The sequence below is a fragment of the Musca vetustissima genome, unplaced genomic scaffold (genome assembly GCF_032173495.1).
Source record: "Musca vetustissima isolate MV318-11 ecotype Yass unplaced genomic scaffold, APGP_CSIRO_Mvet_v1 utg12856, whole genome shotgun sequence".
NCBI lineage: Eukaryota > Metazoa > Arthropoda > Insecta > Diptera > Muscidae > Musca > Musca vetustissima.
In genome coordinates, this window is record NW_026873861.1 from 67332 (window position 1) to 86681 (window position 19350).

Genomic DNA, 19350 nt, shown 5'->3' on the forward strand with positions numbered 1-19350 from the left:
ATAAATATTTTTGTTTTCAAATTCAATCATATAAGGTACATACCTTCCTCTAAACATATGGACTTTTCCAAATCACATCTATTAGTCAAACGCTTACACTGTTTCTGTTTTCGAATGCAAATACTTGAATTACCCCATTGTGAGCAGTGTTCCATTTCTGGGCAGAAACATTGGCCAACATTTCCCAAGGCAATTCCCAAACATTGCACCAGATCTTGAACTTTCCATTCTGAAATTAATATAATTAGTATTCATTATTTAATTGTATTTGAATCTCTTCTTACTTTCACCATGACATTTTGCCAATTCCAAATCACAAGTGTCATGCATTAGTTTACAACCTGTGGCACCCTTTACACAAAGATTAGTTTTCGCCCCCTGGCCACATGCCTTTAAAGCCGGACAGAAACAGGCTCTAACTTGACCAAAACGGAAATTTGGACAAAGTTCAATGTTGACGGTATTAAGAACTGAAATCAAATATTATATCGATGAAAATTATAAAAAATATTGGTATAAAATTATTACCTTCCCCTTGACATCTTCTCCTTTCCAAGTCACATTCACTTTGTATTAACTCACAGCCATTACGATTTTCTGTACAAATTCTTGAGGGGGTAGTGGAACAATTCAACCATTTTGGACAAGCACAAGAGCCACGTTCTCCGGGCTTTATTTGCCTACATTGCTCAGTGGGCAATATGGTAGGGTCTTGAGAAGCAATTTGATGTTAATCATATTATGGATAATTTTATAAATGTATTTTACCTATTCCCTGACATTTCAATTCTTCCAATTCGCACTGATTTCTTAGAAGTGAGCATCCCGTTTTATCCCTAATACAAATATTTGTAGCGTTCCGCGAGCATGTAAATAGGTTGGGACAGGTACATGTCCTATTTTGGCCAAACTCAAAACCTCTGCAATGTAGTAGAGAAATAGAAGGTGGTGCTGCAAAAATAGATACATCGATTATTAATGTGAAAAATTGTGAATCCTAGAGGAATCTTTCTAATTGTCCCCTTCATTCTAAAGATAATTGAATATTCTCCTTGACTTACCAGGATTTTGACATTTATAACGTTCCAATTCACAATCATTCCTCAATAGGGTACAATTCGATGATGACGATCCAATACAAATTGACGTTCGATTCGAACTACATGTCTGAAGTTTTGAACAAGAACACGTCTTTTCTTCTTCATCACGGAATCCGTGACACTGTAATGGATCCACTGTTTCTAAAACTATATTTAAATTAAGGGAATATGTCAGTAAAAAATAATAATTTGTCTCACCTTCTCCACGACATCGAGCCTCTTCGGCCTGACATTCTGAAACAAACAGCTTACAGCCACGACGAGTTCTAACGCATATGGGCTGGGGTTGTTTTGAACAGCTGCTTAATTTGGGACAAAAACATGGTCTTTGTTGATTTACAGTCATATTCGAACATTGAACAGAATGGACGGGTCGTAGAACTGTATGAATAAAATAAACAGTTTCGAATTTGAACAAGTGTTTTGAAATATAGAATACAAGATATGTCTACTCCAGAAGGCGTAGAATATATTAAATTAGTCATTTAGTTTACAACACCCCGAAATATTTGTGGAGGGTTCCATAAAGTATATATTAGGTTGGGGAAAGAGAAATCCATTATTTTTATATGAAATATAGGGCTTTATTTAATATGCCTCGGAATGTCCGATTTGTACCGGTACAAATTTGTACCGTTTTGTTGTCATGTAAATTGTATGCTTTGTTGTCATGTAATGTCAAAGTAAATTCATGCCTCTCTCAAAGAAGTCTTGCTCTCTATTTGCAAAAAAAAAAACTCTATAGTCGATTTTCACAATCCTCCCTAGATACCCATTTTATTATACCCTCCACCATAGTATGGAGGGTATATTTGTTTTGTTTTCCGTTTGTAACGCATCGAAATAATCATTTCCGACTCTATAAAGTATATATATATATATATATTCTTGATCAGCGTAAAATTCTATCTATCTAAGCATGTCCGTCTGTCTGTTGTAATCACTCTGGCGTCTAAACGAATTGAGATAGAATGCCAAAATTTAGCATAGAGTCGTATTTTGTCTGCAGGCCGGTCAAGTGCGATGATGGGCTATATCGGTCCACGTTTAGGTATAGCTCCCATATAAGGGTACCCCCGAATTTTCAGTATTTTGGGGTTCTTGACAGTATTTTGGGGTTCTTGAGAGTATTTTGGGGTTCTTGGATACCAAATTTCTCCACAAAAAATTATAAATATAGGTCCACTTTTTCTGGTAGCCCCCATAGAACGCTACCTCCCAATTTTCAGTTTTTGGGGGGTTTTGAACGGATTTTTTTCACCGAATTGGCTGTAATTTAGTACTTTGAGCTCTTATTGGGTAGCCCTCATATAAGGGTACCCTCCAATTTTCGGTATTTTGGGGTTCTTGAGCACGGTTTTCAACCGAATTCGCTGTAATTTGGTATTTTTATGTCGTATATGGTAACAAATCTCCCTACCAAAAGTTATTAATATTCACCCCCTTTTAGGTGTAGTCCCCATATAACCCCTTTTTTATACCCTACACAACTATGTTGTCAGGGTATTATAGCTTTGTGCAGCCCGAAAAGTTTGTAACGCCGCGAAATATTGGTCCTAGACCCACCTTTAAGTATACCGATCGTCATATCTCGACTAGCTGAGTCGATCTAGACATGTGTGTGTGTCCGTCCGTCCGTCTGTCCATTACAATTTGTAAACACAATACAGGCCACAGTTATGGACCAATCTTCACGAAATTTTGCATCTAGGTTGGGTTCTGGCCAATGAAGACCCCTATTGTTTTTGGAAATTATTGGTTAATATTTAGGGGATGATTTTTCAAACTCCGCGAATTTTTGCACGGAGAAGTCAAGAATAAACATGCCTGTTTTAGTAAAGATCGGTCAATATTTAGCGGGTCAAATGAACCCTGACTTTTTTGTGAAAAATGACAAAATTTGTGTTATATGCCATATATATTTGCCCCTGAAGGACCTAGACCCAAAAAGTTGATAGTATGTTCAAGAGGAGTGATTGACCTTTAAATTGATACCAATTATATGGTCGTATGTACTCAGATGTGGGAGCTACACTTAAATATTTACAGCTGCTTACGTATTCAGACATTATTTAATAACCCAGAACCACACTAGAGGACGGAAATATAGCTCTGATCGCTTTGAAAATTTCCATGAGATTCCAGTTATGGCCAAGGACAACGCCTATAATTTTCGGTGATGATCAGATCATAATTTTGGGATGAAGTGGACAGAAAATTTAATTTAATTTTTTGTTTTGTTTTTTTTTCGAGTCGGTCTATAAACCACAATTATAAGCCGAACATCACAAAACAATTCATGGTGAATGGAATCTGGGCTGTACTGAATATTAGTAATATTCGGAATATATGTCTGTGTAAGGAAGATGTGCTGTTGACCTCTAATCGGGCAAGAGGGTGCAACTTTAACGAAATATTGCCCAGGCTCGGAATAAAAATCCGCAGAAAGTTAGAGATCCGTGGTAGTTGTGTAGGGTATCGTATGGTCGGCCCCGTCCGACTATACTGCTCCGCTCACTGGTTTTATTTTAAAATAGCTAGCTGATTTTTTCCGTGTATTGTGGTTATCCCATATAGCGGTATTCCACCATAGTAGGGGGATATTCGGTAGACGAAATTTTCAGTTCATACCCCACATAGTATGGAATTATAAAACGATTTAGTCGATTTAGCCATATGTTGTAATAACTTTTCTCTCGGAGGACATCGACATAAAAACTAAATAGTGAGGTTTGAGAATGAACTGTATCTATCCGCATTTAGGACGAGGTCCTATATAAAACATCCTACCTATTTAATATTTAGCGTGATAGACGGTATTGGGATTAAAAACTAAAATATTAGCTTGGGACTTGAGCTACATCGGTCCTTAATTAGGCCTAACCCCTTATGTAATGAAAACACCAAGTAGTTGCTAATTCCTACACAATGTTGTCAATATTGGTCCCGCTATAGTATGCCTCATATATAATATTGCCCTCTAAATTGGAGTATTTTCAGGATTTTATGCGTTAATAATATATTTCAACATTTTTGAGATTTTAGGAAAACCCCCATTGAAATTGGTGAATTTTCTATTTGGTTTACAACAATCGATGGAAGAATTGTCGTTATATGTATGTTCCCTATGTTTTCATTTCAAAAATTTGTCAGTATTCTATGGTGGAGGGTATCCAAAGTTCGGCCCGGCCGAACATAACGCTTTTTTACTTGTTTTTATTGATGTGGCATCCAAACATCGAGCTTCTTTTTGAACCCAGCCTTGTGTACATGGTTTAAAACTTTTAACATGCCGTTAAACTTTGATAATTTTTATCCACATTTTCGACGACCGGCCTAATGGATTTATTTTCCCCCACCCTAATATATTAGCATTATGCCCTTTTTCTCAACTGAACTGTGTACAAATTACTGTTTCGGGTTAGAAATATTTGAAATTGAGGATTAATGCAACCCAAATTAGGGAAATTTCTCAAAGAAGCTTCAGCACAACCGAGCATAATCCTTATATAAATAATTATCTGAATATTCTATTATATCCAAAAACTTAATAACAAACTTACCTTCTCCAACACACCTCCTTCTCTCCAAATCACAACCATTCGCCAATAACTGACAATGACCTACCGCATTGCGAACACATACATTCGTTGTATCATTACGTCGGCAGCTCAAAAGTGCCGGACAATAACAACTTTGGTTTTGATTCACTTGGAACGTATAACAATTCAAAATATCCACAATAGTAGCAGCTAAAATGCAAACAAAGAAATTTGAAAATTTTCAAATTACAAACCAAAATTTTAAATATATACTTACGCTCTCCATCACAACGACTTCGCTCCAATTCACACTCATTGTCATATAGGCGACAGGTACTTTGATTCACTTGGACACAACTAAAACGACTTACGCTCGAACACTGTACCAATTTCGGACAATGACAGGGATTAGTTTGATTTAAGGTAAATCCTCTGCACTGTCTATTGTCGATCTCATGCCACTCTAAGCAGGAAGAGAGATGAGATGAGAAGAAGAGAAAGGTGTTAGAGTTAGTGCTTTCATGTTAATGAATAAATTTTCCTAATAGCATGGCATGAAGACGACACACATATACACACACCAAAACAGGTCTCAACTATGTCCTATGAAATCCATGCCATATATACGGATCCTTGCAATGCCTGCATACATACCTGTACCAGCACAACGAGCTCTTCTTAAATCACATTCTGTCCTAAATAGATGGCATTGCTGCTGACGATGACCTGTACCACCATGAACACAAATACCTGGTGTCACAGTTCGATTGGAGCACTCACGAAGACCTTGTGCTGAACAGGCACATAAGCCTGTTCCATTAAGTTGTAAATATGAGCATTCTATGCTATTGGTGCGATTCCAACCTAAGGAGAAACGAAAGAAATTTCTTTAGTGAAATTGTTGTTGCTTTTTCTTTTTTTAAGTTTTTAAGGGGTTAGGTTGAATGCAATAAGTTAAAATAAAAACCAGTAAGGAAAGTAGCAAAGTCGGACTGGGCTTATGTATCCTTACAATTGTATGTCAATGTTTCCTCGAAGGAACATACTCATGTCTTTCTGCAACCTATGATAAATTTAATTTCATACGGGCAGTTTTAGAGTTGTCTGCGTACCATGGAACAAATTTATAGCAAAATTGATCCACGCTCTTCGGTACGCAACACTGTTAAAAATATAACCTCAATCAGACACCCGTTCGAAATACATATGAAATGTATGGCTGAATCTGCATGAATTTCAACAAAACCTAATAACGTCATCAAAGTCTCAATTTGGATACGTTGTGCAAAATTTCGTGTTAATCGGACAAACGTTAGAAGTTTGGTGCACCATTTATTTAAATCGGATAAAAAAATATATGTGGGAGCTATATTTAAATCTGAACGGATCTTCACGAAAGTTAACACACATGATTTTAGACTCAATTCAGTACGCTTTGCAAAATTTCGTGCAAATCGAAAGATAAATAGGGACTTTGGTGCCCCATTTTTCTTAAATCGGACGAAAATACATATGGGAGCTATATTTAAATCTGAACCGAATTTCATGAATCTTAACACACATTATTCTAGGCTCAATTCAGTACGCGATGCCAAATTTCGTGCAAATCAAAAAAATATATAGGGCCTTTGATGCACTATTTACATAAATCTGAACCGATTTTCACGAAACATAACGCACATCATTCTTCTCTTAATTCACTACGCTGTGCGAAATTTCGTGCAAATCGAACGATAAATAAGGTCTTTGGTGCACCTATTGTCATAAATCGGACGAAATTATATATGGTAGCTATATCTAAATCTGAACCGATTTTCACGGAACTTAGCACACATCATTCTAGAGTTAATTCGGTACGCTATGACAAATTTCGTGCAAATCGAAGAATATATAGGGTTTTTGGTGCACCATTTACATAAAATCGAAAGAAACTATATATGGGAGCTATATCGAAATCTCAACCGATTTTTCCGAAACTTACCACTCATCATTTTAGACTCAACTCATTACGCTATGCCAAATTTCGTGGAAATCAAAGGATGTATAGGGAATTTGGTGCGCTATTTACTTAAAATCGGACGAAAATATATATGGGAGCTATATCTTAATCGGAACCGATTTTTCCCAATTTCAATAGGGTTCGTCCTTGGGCCAAATAAGTGACCTATGCCAAATTTCATCCAATTCGGATCATAAATGCGACCTGTACTTTGTTTACAATTTAACTTGGACAGACAGACATACGGACGGACATGCATAAATCTACTCAGAAAGTTCATAAATCGACTCAAGAGAAACCATGTGTCTATCTCGTTTCCAAATATATACATAAAGATATAATACCATGTACCACAATGTGGTGAAGGGTATAAAAATCCACACTTATATAAGATTCTCAAAAATATCGTTAACAAACACACATTTTTATATAAGTCGCAAAAATATTTTTAAACCAGTGAGCGGAGCAGTATAGTCGGACGGGGCCGACCATAAGATACCCTACACAACTACCACGGAACTCTAACATTCTTCGGATTTTTATTCCGAGCCTGGGCAATATTTCGTGATTAAGATATTTTCCGAATATTACTAATATTCAGTACAGCCCTTCTAATTTCATGTCCATATTCCCTTCACCATTTTTGGTCCACTTCATCCAAAAATTATTATGTGATAATCACCGAAAATTGTAGGCGTTGTCCTTAACCATAACTGGAACCTCATGGAACATTTCAAAGCGATCGGCGCTATATTTCCTCCCCCAGTGTGATTGTGGGTTACTAAATAGTATATGAATACCTAAGTACCTATAAATATTTAAGTGTAACTCCCACATCCGAGTACATACGGCTATATAATTGGTGTCAATTTAAAGGTCAATCACTCCTCTTGGATATAATATCAATTTCTCGAGTCTATGTCCTTCAGGACTAAACTATACGCTATAGAATAAAAATTTTGTAATTTTTCACATAAAAGTCAGGTTGACCCGCTACATATTTACCGCTCTTTATCAAAATAGGCATGCTTATTCTTTGGCCCGATTCCCTTCTCCATGTAAAAATTCGCGATGTTTGGGTCATAATTTCGGCTTCAGACAAAAATAATGTTTTTGGTCTATTTCATCCCCTAAATATTAGCTGACCTTTACCAAAAACAACAGGGGTCTTTATTGGACTGAATCCATCCTACATGCAAAATTTCGTGATTATTGGTCCATAACTGTGGCCTGAATCGTGTTTACAAATTATAATGGAGAGACGGACGGACGGACACACATGTCTAGATCGACTCAGCTAGTCGAGATATGACGATCGGTATACTAGGACCAATATTTCGCGGCGTTACAAACTCTTGGGGCTGCACAAAGCTATAATATCCTGACAACATATATGTGTAGGGTATAAAAATCTTCGCTTATATAACAGTCTAAAAAATTTTTTAAAAAATATTTCAATATTACACCCAACCCCTTAATGACATACACACATACACCAAACAACATTAAAGTTTTAACTCTGAACTTACCTGTTGCTAATGTCAAATTACAATTGTCCCTCTGCAGTTCACAATTCGATGGAAAACGTTTACAATTTTGACCATTTGTTGCACAGACATCGGTATCGGTCCGATTGCAGGTGGCCACACATGGATGCCGGCCAGCTGTTGATTGCGATTGGACCACAGAACATATTGAACACCAAAGGCAGCAACAACTCAACACTAAAACCACAATATTGTAAAATATTTGCATTTTTGTTTTGCAAATAAATTGTTCAAATTGTTCGTAACTCTTGTAAATCACTCTGTTTACAAGATGTAAATTTTTTAGAAATATCTATGTATGTACCCAATACCCTTGTGGGTTTGAGGGTCGTTTTTTCGAAGAATTTCTGTATGTAAATGGGGCGTTGAGATTGCAATGTTACTTATTTATGTGCTTCCAGGAAATGTTTAAGATTTTAAAGGAGGAATACATAGTGAATGCACAGGTGTATTTGAAACAATGGCTTTGTATGTTATTTGAGTTATTTTGTTTTTCACCCAATATTCAGAGACACGTGCTGGATAGGGAAGAATGTAGTTTTAATGTCAGAGGCATTAATTAAGAACAGAATATGTAAAGACAAAAATTGAAGGAATCAATACTTTTGATTTATTTTGAGTATATTTGTTATATTCAGTATAACATGTTACCGCTCCTTATTCATTGCATCGAAAGTTTAAGACCTTCTTTCCAAAATTATCCGCTGCAATGTGAAATATATAGCTGATTTCTCAGTGATTATTAGGGTTAACAAAATTTCCGAACCATATATATATACACTTTTTTTGCTATCTTCTGATCCATTTGTTTAGGCTTTATTAGAGGCGTGGATGTTTTAGAGCATTTTTTATATTGCTAGAAATATTTCTACAAATGATGTCTGAGATTGATATTTTTATAAGAGGGTTGAATTTTTAAAGAAATTTGTTTCACATGTTTTTTAATGGAAAACTTGTTCTTCCTCCCATATAAAACAACCTCCAAATAATCTACCGCCGATTGCATACTTTCATTTTAGTCACCTTCGAACCTTCTCTTTCTCTTTATACCCTTCACCACACTGTGGTACAGAGTATTATGTCTTTGTGCATATGTTAGTAACAGACAATAATAATCGAGATAGACTCATGGTTCGGACGAACCTTATTGAAATTGGGAAAAATCGGTTCAGATTTAGATATAGCTCCCATATATACTTTCGTCCGATTTAAGGTAAATGGTGTACCAAAGTCCCTATATATCTTTCGATTTGCACGAAATTTGACACAGTGTATTGAATAGGATCTAGAATGGTGTGTGTTAAGTTTCGTGAAAATCGGTTCAGATTTAGATATAGCTCCCATATAAATTTTCGTCCGATTTAAGGTAAATGATGTACCAAGGTCCCTATATATCTTTCGATTTTAACGAAATTTGGCATAACGTACTTAATTAAGTGTAGAATAGTGCACGTTAAGTTTCGTAAAAATCGGTTCGGATTTACATATAGCTCCTATATAAATTTTTGCCCGATTAAATTTAAATGGTGTACCAAAGTCCCTATAGATATTTCGATTTGCACAAAATTTGGCATAGAGTACTGAAATGAGTTTGGAGTGATGTGTGTAAAGTTTCCTGAAAATCGGTTCAGATCTATTTATAGCTCCTATATATTTTTTCTTCCGATTTTATGTAAATTGTGCGCTAAAGACCTAAAGTTTGTCCGATTGCCACACAATTTTGTACAATAAACTGTAGTTAATATAAGTTAACCTCATTCTCATTGAAATCGGTTCAGATTATGATATAGCTTCTACATATATATTTTCATCCGATTATACACAAAATTGGCACAAATTTTGCACAACACACTAAAGTTTTGAAATGTGGAAAGTTTTGAAATCGGTTCAGATTTGGATAGAGCTTCTATATATATATAATTTTGTCCCATAAGAAGCAACCCTATATCTGAACAAATGAAACATTTAGTATAGGTTGCAGAATTCGACGTCTGTTAGCATTCATCTGTTGAATATACCCAAAGTGGTGAAGGGTATCATATAGTCGACCCCGCCCGACTTTACTACTTTCCTTGCTGGTTTTTCTTTAATTGTTCGAACAAACTTACTCCATTACTTTCAAATTCTCTATTGTGTTACCCTTTCAAAATTGACACTATTATTTGAAGAATATTTCAATGTGGTAAAAATCATTTATTCTCCTGACAATATACCCATTCTTTTAGGGAATAACTTTTTGCCAGTTCAATAACCTTAACTAATAATAAACCATCAATGCTAAACAATGACGGCTTGTGTCACCGAACTCAATATCCGGAATATTGACACCCATTGACAACAGAGAATATAAAGCCACATAAAGGCACGTGTATGGATGGGAAATATTATCGAACCAACTGAAAAGAGTTAACAAAATAACATTGCAGTAAAAAGTTGACGTGTATGACAACTTCTCATTCTCTTCTTTTAAGATAATTTCCGTTTTATTTCGAACTTTTATACAATATAATGGAGAGATATCTACTGTCTGCATCAATGACGTTCATGATGTCAAATTCAATCCCCGTTTATTTTCCGGCCTTTTGAAATATTTTCACTTTATTGCGACACACAATATGTTTTACAAAAAATATATACATATATTTGAACAGTTTAAGGAAAATATTACATATGAACTCACGTCATTTGGAAAATTTTCAAAGGTTGCAATATATGGTGAAAGCCTGTAGAAAACAGAAATTAGTACATTGTAAGGAAATATTGTATGGATTTTAGAGAAAGGAGAAAAAGGGGCCAAATATATGACATCATTCAACACTATAGATATATATTAGGTTAGGGAAAAGGAAATCATTTTTTTATGTGTAAATGGTTTAAAACAGTTATTATCGATTTTTTGCTCCTGGGTGATGTTATAACTGCCAACATGCCGGTCAACTTCGATAATTTCTCCGATTTTATCGACATTTTCTACAGTGGGGAAAAATACCGATCTAGCGCGCAGAAAATAAAAAGATGAACTTGAAGGAAACTTTAAAACATTAATGCAGTTTTAAAGTAGAGTGTTGAGTGTACTTAAGCCCGTAAAAAATAATCCGAATTAATAAGTTGGAACGGAATAACGGTAAATTTAAAATAGATATTTTTTCCAATGTTAATCATGGTATTTTTAAGCTATAAAATTGCGATGGTCGTGTGCATTCTGTGAATATATTATTATAGAATTTTGTCCATTTTTGATATATAGTATTGGTATTTAATTAAATGGAATAGTTATATAACCCATAAGTTATTTTAATTTAGGTGTTTCGGGCTAAATATATGTAAGGTCCGTTTTTTTTAATTCCTTCAATTAAAATAGAGGTTTAGTATGGAGTGCAGTCGAGTTCAGCGTTGATTTTTGTTTTATATTTTTTGGTGTCTGTCTAGAACATCCAATTAAATTTTTTCATGCGACTCTCGGATTTATACCAATTTTTTTTAAAATAATACCTTTTTGGTGCAGGAAGCTTTTTTAAGGTTTTCTTCAAATAAAATTAAAAATTTTTGAATTTTGTTGAAATAATTGATCAAATATGACTTGGAATAGATCACAGCATAGCAGATAAGAAAAAAACAAGTTGAAAATGTCCGTCTTAAGGTTCCAGAGTAATGGGTGTGAGTATGAAAATGAGGGTATTTAAGTAAGCTGCTCCAAACATTGATTTTAAACTCATGCACTGAATATACACAAATGTCTTTCTAAATAAAAATTGAAATTACAACGAAATTGGTTGTAAGAGTCTTCTCAAATACCGCAGGGTCTACTTTATGAACCCTGAAAAATATCATTGGTGTAACATTCATATATACACGGTTTTACCGACATGGCCTGTGGATATGCTATTAACGCAGAGTCATTTAAAGAACTTACTGAGGAAACATTTATTCTTGTCGTGCAATTATATCATTGGTTCTTTATGCCTTTAAGCATATACAAAATATTTGTGCATGGAGCTGATATAATTAAATGTGCAGCTTTGGCCATAGGAATGTTGTCTGAAGAAGCCATGGAATCCAGAAATAAGGACTTTCTGAACTATAGGGTACTGTACACCAGAAAAATGAGTCGTGAGGAAACAATGAGGGATCTTTTCAATAGGTTGCTATTTTCTTCTGAGCCAAAAATATAAAGTTTGTCTCGTAGTACATCTCTAAACCATCGATATAGTGAGCCACTATCTGAAGAAGTCCTTAAACTCCTGGAGGATCCAATGCTACCAACTAATTCAGACCAAAACTCGGATTCTGAATGTGATTAGTATTTAATATGTAATGCCTAAATTAATTAAAGTTTAATGTTTTAGGTATATACTATATAATAATAAAAATACATATAATAACAATAGTGTTTGCCCTTAACCCACTTTTTACCCTCCAAATGTTTCGGGATTTTTAAAAGAACATCCTATTTTAGGGGTATTATTATTTATAACGAAAAATGTTGCTTATTAAAAAATGTTTAAAAAGCTTCAAAATAGTAATTTTCAACATAAAATTTAATTTTTTTCTAAAAAAAATCGGCGCTTAGTGGGTTAATAAAAAAATAAATTGCCAAATTTTTCATAAAATAATTAAAATTGTCCATTGAAATCTATTCTTATCCAAAATATCGATAAACATACAGTAAAGCATCTACTTTTATTTTCTACGCGCTAGATCTGCATTTTTTCCGCTGTGCGCCGGCTAACTGCGCGAGGTGCATCTTTAACATCAACAATTCTTGAACAGAATCTACGAAACCAAAATTGCATATAATTAGCTGTTACATTATCGGAACCATAACCACCATTCACAAGTTTAGACGCTTGGATTGTATTTTCGCCTTCGTCAAAGAAAATTTGTAAAATGTACCGAATTTTCTCTTTGTTTAATTCAATTTTTAACACCTTGTAATTCACAACTGAATGAATAAAACAAAAAACAGCAAAATAATTTTTTTACTGCGAAATGTCACCCTTCCATCGAGCACAAATCTGTAGTTGTTTGATCGGTAATTTAAGAGAAATCTATCATCTGTCGAAAAAATAATGGATTTCTTTTTCCCCAAACTAATGTATAGGATGTATATGTAAATCTGAACCGATTTCAACAAAACTTGACACACGTAAGGGTTTACCAACTTCAGTACATTGTACAAAATTAGCCCAATCGACCAAATGTTGTGCCTTCAGTGTACAATTTACATTAAATCGGACGAATCTGAAACAATTTTCACGAAACTTAGCACACATCATTCTTGAATTAATTGAGTACGCTTTGTCAAAATTCGTGTAAATTGCAAGATATATAGGAACTTTGGTGCTCCATGAACATAAAATCGGACGAAAATACATATGGGAGCTATATCTAAATCTGAACCGATTTTGACGAAAGTTAGCACACATCATTCTAGACTTAATTCAGTATGCTATGCCAAAACTCGTGCAAATCCAAAAAAAAATCGATACTTTGGTGCACCATTTAGAAATATTCGGACGAAAAAATATATGGGAGCTATATCTAAATCCGAAACGATTTTCACGAAACTTAGCACACCATTCCGGACATAATTCAGGGCTTTGGTGCACCATTTACATAAGGGCTTTGGTGCATCATTACATAAGGGCTTTGGTGCACCATTCACATAAAATTGGACGAAAATATATAGGAGAGCAATATCTAAATCTGAACCGATTTTCACGAAACTTAGCACACATCATTCTAGACTTAATTCAGTACGCTATGCCAAAATTCGTGAAAATCGAAAGAAATATCGAGGCTTTGGTGCACAATTTGCATAAAATCGGACGAAAATATATATATATATATATATATTTACATAAGGGCTTTGGTGCATCATTACATAAGGGCTTTGGTGCACCATTCACATAAAATTGGACGAAAATATATAGGAGAGCAATATCTAAATCTGAACCGATTTTCACGAAACTTAGCACACATCATTCTAGACTTAATTCAGTACGCTATGCCAAAATTCGTGAAAATCGAAAGAAATATCGAGGCTTTGGTGCACAATTTGCATAAAATCGGACGAAAATATATATATATATATATATATATTTCTCATACATCAGTCGGGACCTAATTCAGTACTCTGTGCAAAATGTTGCTTTAGTTGGACCACTATTGGGAGTTTGGTGCACTATTTACATTAAATCGAACGAAACTATACATCGGAGCTATATCTAAATCTGAACCGATTTCGACAAACCTTGGCATATAACTATCTAGACCTAATTCAATACTCTGTGCAAAATTTTGTCTCAATAGGACCACAATTGGGAGTTTGATGCATCAATAAGTTAAAATGGGACGAAAATATATATGGGAGCTATATCTAAATCTAAACCGATTTTCACGAAACTTAACACACATCATTCTAGACCCTATTCATTACGCTGTGTCAAATTTCGTGCAAATCGAAAGATATATAGGGACTTTGGTAAACCATTTACCTTAAATCAGACGAAAATATATATGGGAGCTATATCTAAATCTGAACCGATTTTTCCCAATTTCAATGGGGTTCGTCCTTGGGCCAATTAAGTGACTTGTGCCAAATTTCATCCAAATCGGATCATAAATGCGACCTGTACTTTGTTAACATGCATAAATCGACTCAGAAAGTGATTCTATGCATATTCTCAAAAGGAACCATGGGTCTATCTCGATTATTTTTGCCTGTTACAAACATATGCACAAAGACATAATACACAGTGTGGTACAGGGTATTATGGCTGAGAGTATAAGAAAACCTAGGCTAGTATCAAGGTATGTGCAAAGAGGGTATAAACCTTATCTTAAAATGTTCTTATATCAACGATTATTTGAAGGATTGTATTGCAAATCAATGTCCAAATCTGAAATATTTGGGGTAAAGTCGCAATGAAATTTTGGTAATCATCGGCCAATCCAAACCAAAGTTATAAGCAAAAATGTACTTAGCATGGCACGTACAATTAAAGAAACTTTCATACTTTGAAAGCTTCTACTGAAAAACTCACTTTTCAGACTTAGCATACTATGGTTCGAAGGCGTCGAATTGTTCCCAATCCCTTTGAAGCCACAGGTTTCGGAATTACCTATATATACATAACTTTTCATTGTCCGTAACATACATCCTTTATAATTTCATAAAAAACAACAGATGCTTTTTCTCCTCCCCAAAAAAACATAAATAATGAATATGGGTGTGTATGTTCCCCGTTTGCAATGTTCAGATTACCATCAAAAAACAAAAAACAAAAGCTTTCGTAACAAAAATGAAAAGGTGTAACAAGCAAACACTTTACTTCCGTTTTATAACAGACATCCGTTTCCGAGTGAATGACTTTTTATGTGTTGATGTCTTTACTTGGCGCAGCACAGCGTAGCAAAGGAAACGCCTATAAAACCCCCAAACACCCAAAAAAAGAAGGGGAGAACGAATGTCGATGGCAACAAAACATTTATGAAGAACATAAAGTCAGTACGAAGACCAACTGTAAGACCAAATATGTGCACTAAGTACATTTTCGTAAAAGGCATCAAGGCAGCCAACCATGCATTCACATAAAATTTTACTGAGGGGTTTTACTCATGTCGACATTCAATATATTTGGTATGACAAAGTAGGGAATGGTATACAATATTTAAAGAAAGGAGATTTCATACAACAAATTATTATTTGACATAAGTTGTTGTAGCACGCATATAACAGTACACATATATCTCCCTTTTTATTCTCTCCACCGTAGTATGGGGGGCATATCAATTTGTTTTTCCGTTTGTAACTCATCGAAACAATCATTTCCTACCCTATAAAGTATATATATTCTAGATCTGCGTAATATTCTATGACGATTTAGCCATGTCCGTCCGTCAGTCTGTTGTAATCACTCTAGCTTCTAAACGAATTGAGATAGGTCGCCATAATTTTGCATACACTCTTTTGTACGTCTTTTGTCTGCTGGTAGATCAATCGGTCCACGTTTAGGCATAGCTCCCATATAATGGTACCCACCAATTTTCGGTATTTTGGGGGTTTTCAGCGTACTTTTTGACTGGGTTGGTTATAATTTAGTACTTTGAATTCTTATTGAATAGCAAATCTCTGCACAAAAATTATAAATATAGGTAAATTTCTTCGGGTAGCCCACATATAAGGGTACCCTCAAATTTTCCGTAATTTGGGGTTCTTGAGCGCGTTTTTCAACCGAATTCGCTGTAATTTGGTTTTTGTAGTCGTATATGGTAACAAAATTAATATTGCCCTCCTTTTTAGTGGTAGTCCCCATATAAGCCCCTTTTTATACCCTTCAACACACTGTGGTACAGGGTATTATGTCTTTGTGCATATGTTTGTAACAGGCAATAGGAAACGAGATAGACCCATAGTTAAATTGTAAACAAAGTACAGGTCGCATTTATAATCCGATTTGGATGAAATTTGACACAGCTCATTTGTTTGGCCCAAGGCCCTATATACCTTTCGATTTGCACCAAATTTGGCATAACATACCGAATTGAGCCTAGAATGATGTCTGCCACATTTCGTGAAAATCGCTCCCGATTTAGATATAGCTCCCATATATAGTTTCGTCCGATTTCATGTAAATGGTGCACCAAAGTCCCTATATATCTTTCGATTTGCACGAAATTTGTTATAACGCACTAAATTGAGCCTAGAACGATGTCTGCCACGTTTCGTGAAAATCGCTCCAGATTTAGATATAGCTCCCATATATAGTTTCGTCCGATTTCATGTAAATGGTGCACTAAAGTCGTGAAAATCGGTCAAGATTTAGATATAGCTCCCATATATATTTTCGTCCGATTTAATGTAAATAGTGCACCAAAGTCCACATATATCTCTCGATTTGCACGAAATTGGGCATAGCGTACTGAATTTCGTCTACTGGTTTCAATTGGATCAAATATTTATCTAAATAGCATTTAAAATTTAATTTCGCGAAGTACAGACATAGCCCAACGGATGACCTATTGAGATTTGTTTCAAGTCCATCTCAATATTGTTTAATGATAGTTCTTTTGTATGTACTGGTTTCAAAAATGCTATGTCTGTTCTACCTACAATATATTGTCGCACTTTTGAACTTTTCTTACTGGTTTATATTAAAATATTTAACCGATTTGTTCTGTGCGTTGGGGTTGTCCCCATGTAGGCCTATTCCACCATAGTATGGAATTTTAAGTCGATCTAGCCATCTGTTGTAATCATTCGGCCTTCTACGGATATCGTGATAAAAAACTCGAACCTGACTATAATGAAATATATCAGCCAGCATATATAATTATATATAATTACATATAATTATACCTTCTGAGGGAAAGTGTTGAGATACTAAACTAAAATATTGGATTCGAAATTTAGGTACACATTTTGGTATGTTCCCTATATAAGTAGCCTATTGTGGAGGGTGTCCAAAGCTCGGCCCGGCCGAACTTAATGCCTGTTTCCCCTAATATTTTAATAAAATTACAATATGTTTTTCCGAATCAGAAAATTTGCTGCACTTTTGTACAACGGGTATAAAATATTCGAAATGTCAAACTTTACATCGACTAAAAATATATAAAATTCTTATCAAATGGATGCAGGACATTTGACCTCATTATATTTGAAAATCATTATCTTCTTAAGATACTATTTTCTCCTTAAAATCATGTTCAGTTTTATTTTTGGCTAATATTTTTTTTTAATTTTTTTGAAATGCATAAATTACCAACTTGATTTCAGTTAAATAATTTCCAAAAATATTTCCACATCATTTACCTTTAAATTATCTAAATAATATGAACATTTATTATTTATATAGTCTCTGGTTTATTGTTAGTCTAGGCTTTTCAAATACATTTATATGGTATTTATTATCACAATTAAATAAAATTTCTTTTAAATATACAATTATATGTTTGCGAATGTAAGACGTGTATACAAAAATATATCGCATCAATTGTAAACTAAAATTTTCCCCAGAATTTTTCAATTGATATTTACACAGACAACAAATAATTACAATCATCCATGGCAACTGATTATATCTTGAACAGCAGACATAATTCTAATCCTATTTCTGAGAATTTTCTGCATATCATAGCTCAGTGTCTTGTATATACAACACAACATTTCTGATGTCCTGTCAATATAAAAAATTCGAAAAATATTTATCTTCAAGATTATAAAATTTAATAATGATACAAGACAAAAAAAAAAAACAACTCGAATTATGTAAAATATCTGTACACACTTCAGATTTATTAAAATGCAAAAGAAAATTTGTATATTTTTTCGAATAATGTTTTATTCATTCCCAAAAATCTATACATAAACATGAGTATTGCAACAGACACATGAAAATTAAAATTCAATGGAAGAAAATTTCAATGGAATCAAACAAATTATTATTTTTTTCGTAAGAATTTAGAATATAGCAAGGAATTTGCAGGAAAGGATAATATGGAATGAAACAGGATATAAGATACCCTACTTTTCATTGAAAAAATAAATTCATGGAAATATTTTATGTATTATAAAGAAATGAGACTCCTCGAATCAATTTAAATATTAACTAAAAATCCATTATTTGAATTAATTGAAGTTATATATTAACACCACATTTGTTGTAGAGTACAACCTGCCAATATAGTTTTGTTTTTATTTTGCTGTCCACTTTTCATAATCTTATAGTAACATTACTTTGATCTACACAAACATTCACATAAATACATGTAAATATATACATTTTTTTAACATTTCGTATATTTTTTTGTTACATGTTAAATTAAATTCCTTTCATTTGCATATTCATTTACACCTCAGAAATTTAATCACAAAAAAAGAGAAAATCATATGCCAAACACATATAATGTATCGTATCAATAATATAAATATAAACTTTTGTTTGTGTATATACACGAGTATGTTCTTATTTCTCCAAGGACTTCCGATCAAAAGAAGTAGAGAAATTAAAATAAATCAATTTACTAGCATTGCATGGGAAAAATACAAAAGTAATCCTTTTGCATGTGTATGTGAAAGGCAATTCTTATGCAAGCAAATTATTTAAATGTCTGTAGAAAGAAGAGGAGAACCGAAGCGAGGCGAAATTATATATTTA

At 34.0% G+C, this 19350-nt stretch overlaps 1 protein-coding gene across 1 annotated transcript in view; it reads right to left on the reverse strand.

The window, feature by feature from the left end:
* Positions 1-810: 810 nt before the first annotated feature.
* LOC133328756 (chaoptin-like) overlaps positions 811-19350 on the reverse strand; it is a gene marked incomplete at its 5' end in the record, with an annotated part of 84336 nt that continues 65796 nt past the window's right edge. Inside the window, 6 exons of the mRNA XM_061537307.1 lie at positions 811-920; positions 1062-1247; positions 1299-1481; positions 4664-4852; positions 4920-5105; positions 5297-5506. Coding sequence (XP_061393291.1) covers positions 811-920; positions 1062-1247; positions 1299-1481; positions 4664-4852; positions 4920-5105; positions 5297-5506 — 1064 coding nt within the window. The remainder of the gene's footprint in view (positions 921-1061; positions 1248-1298; positions 1482-4663; positions 4853-4919; positions 5106-5296; positions 5507-19350) is intronic.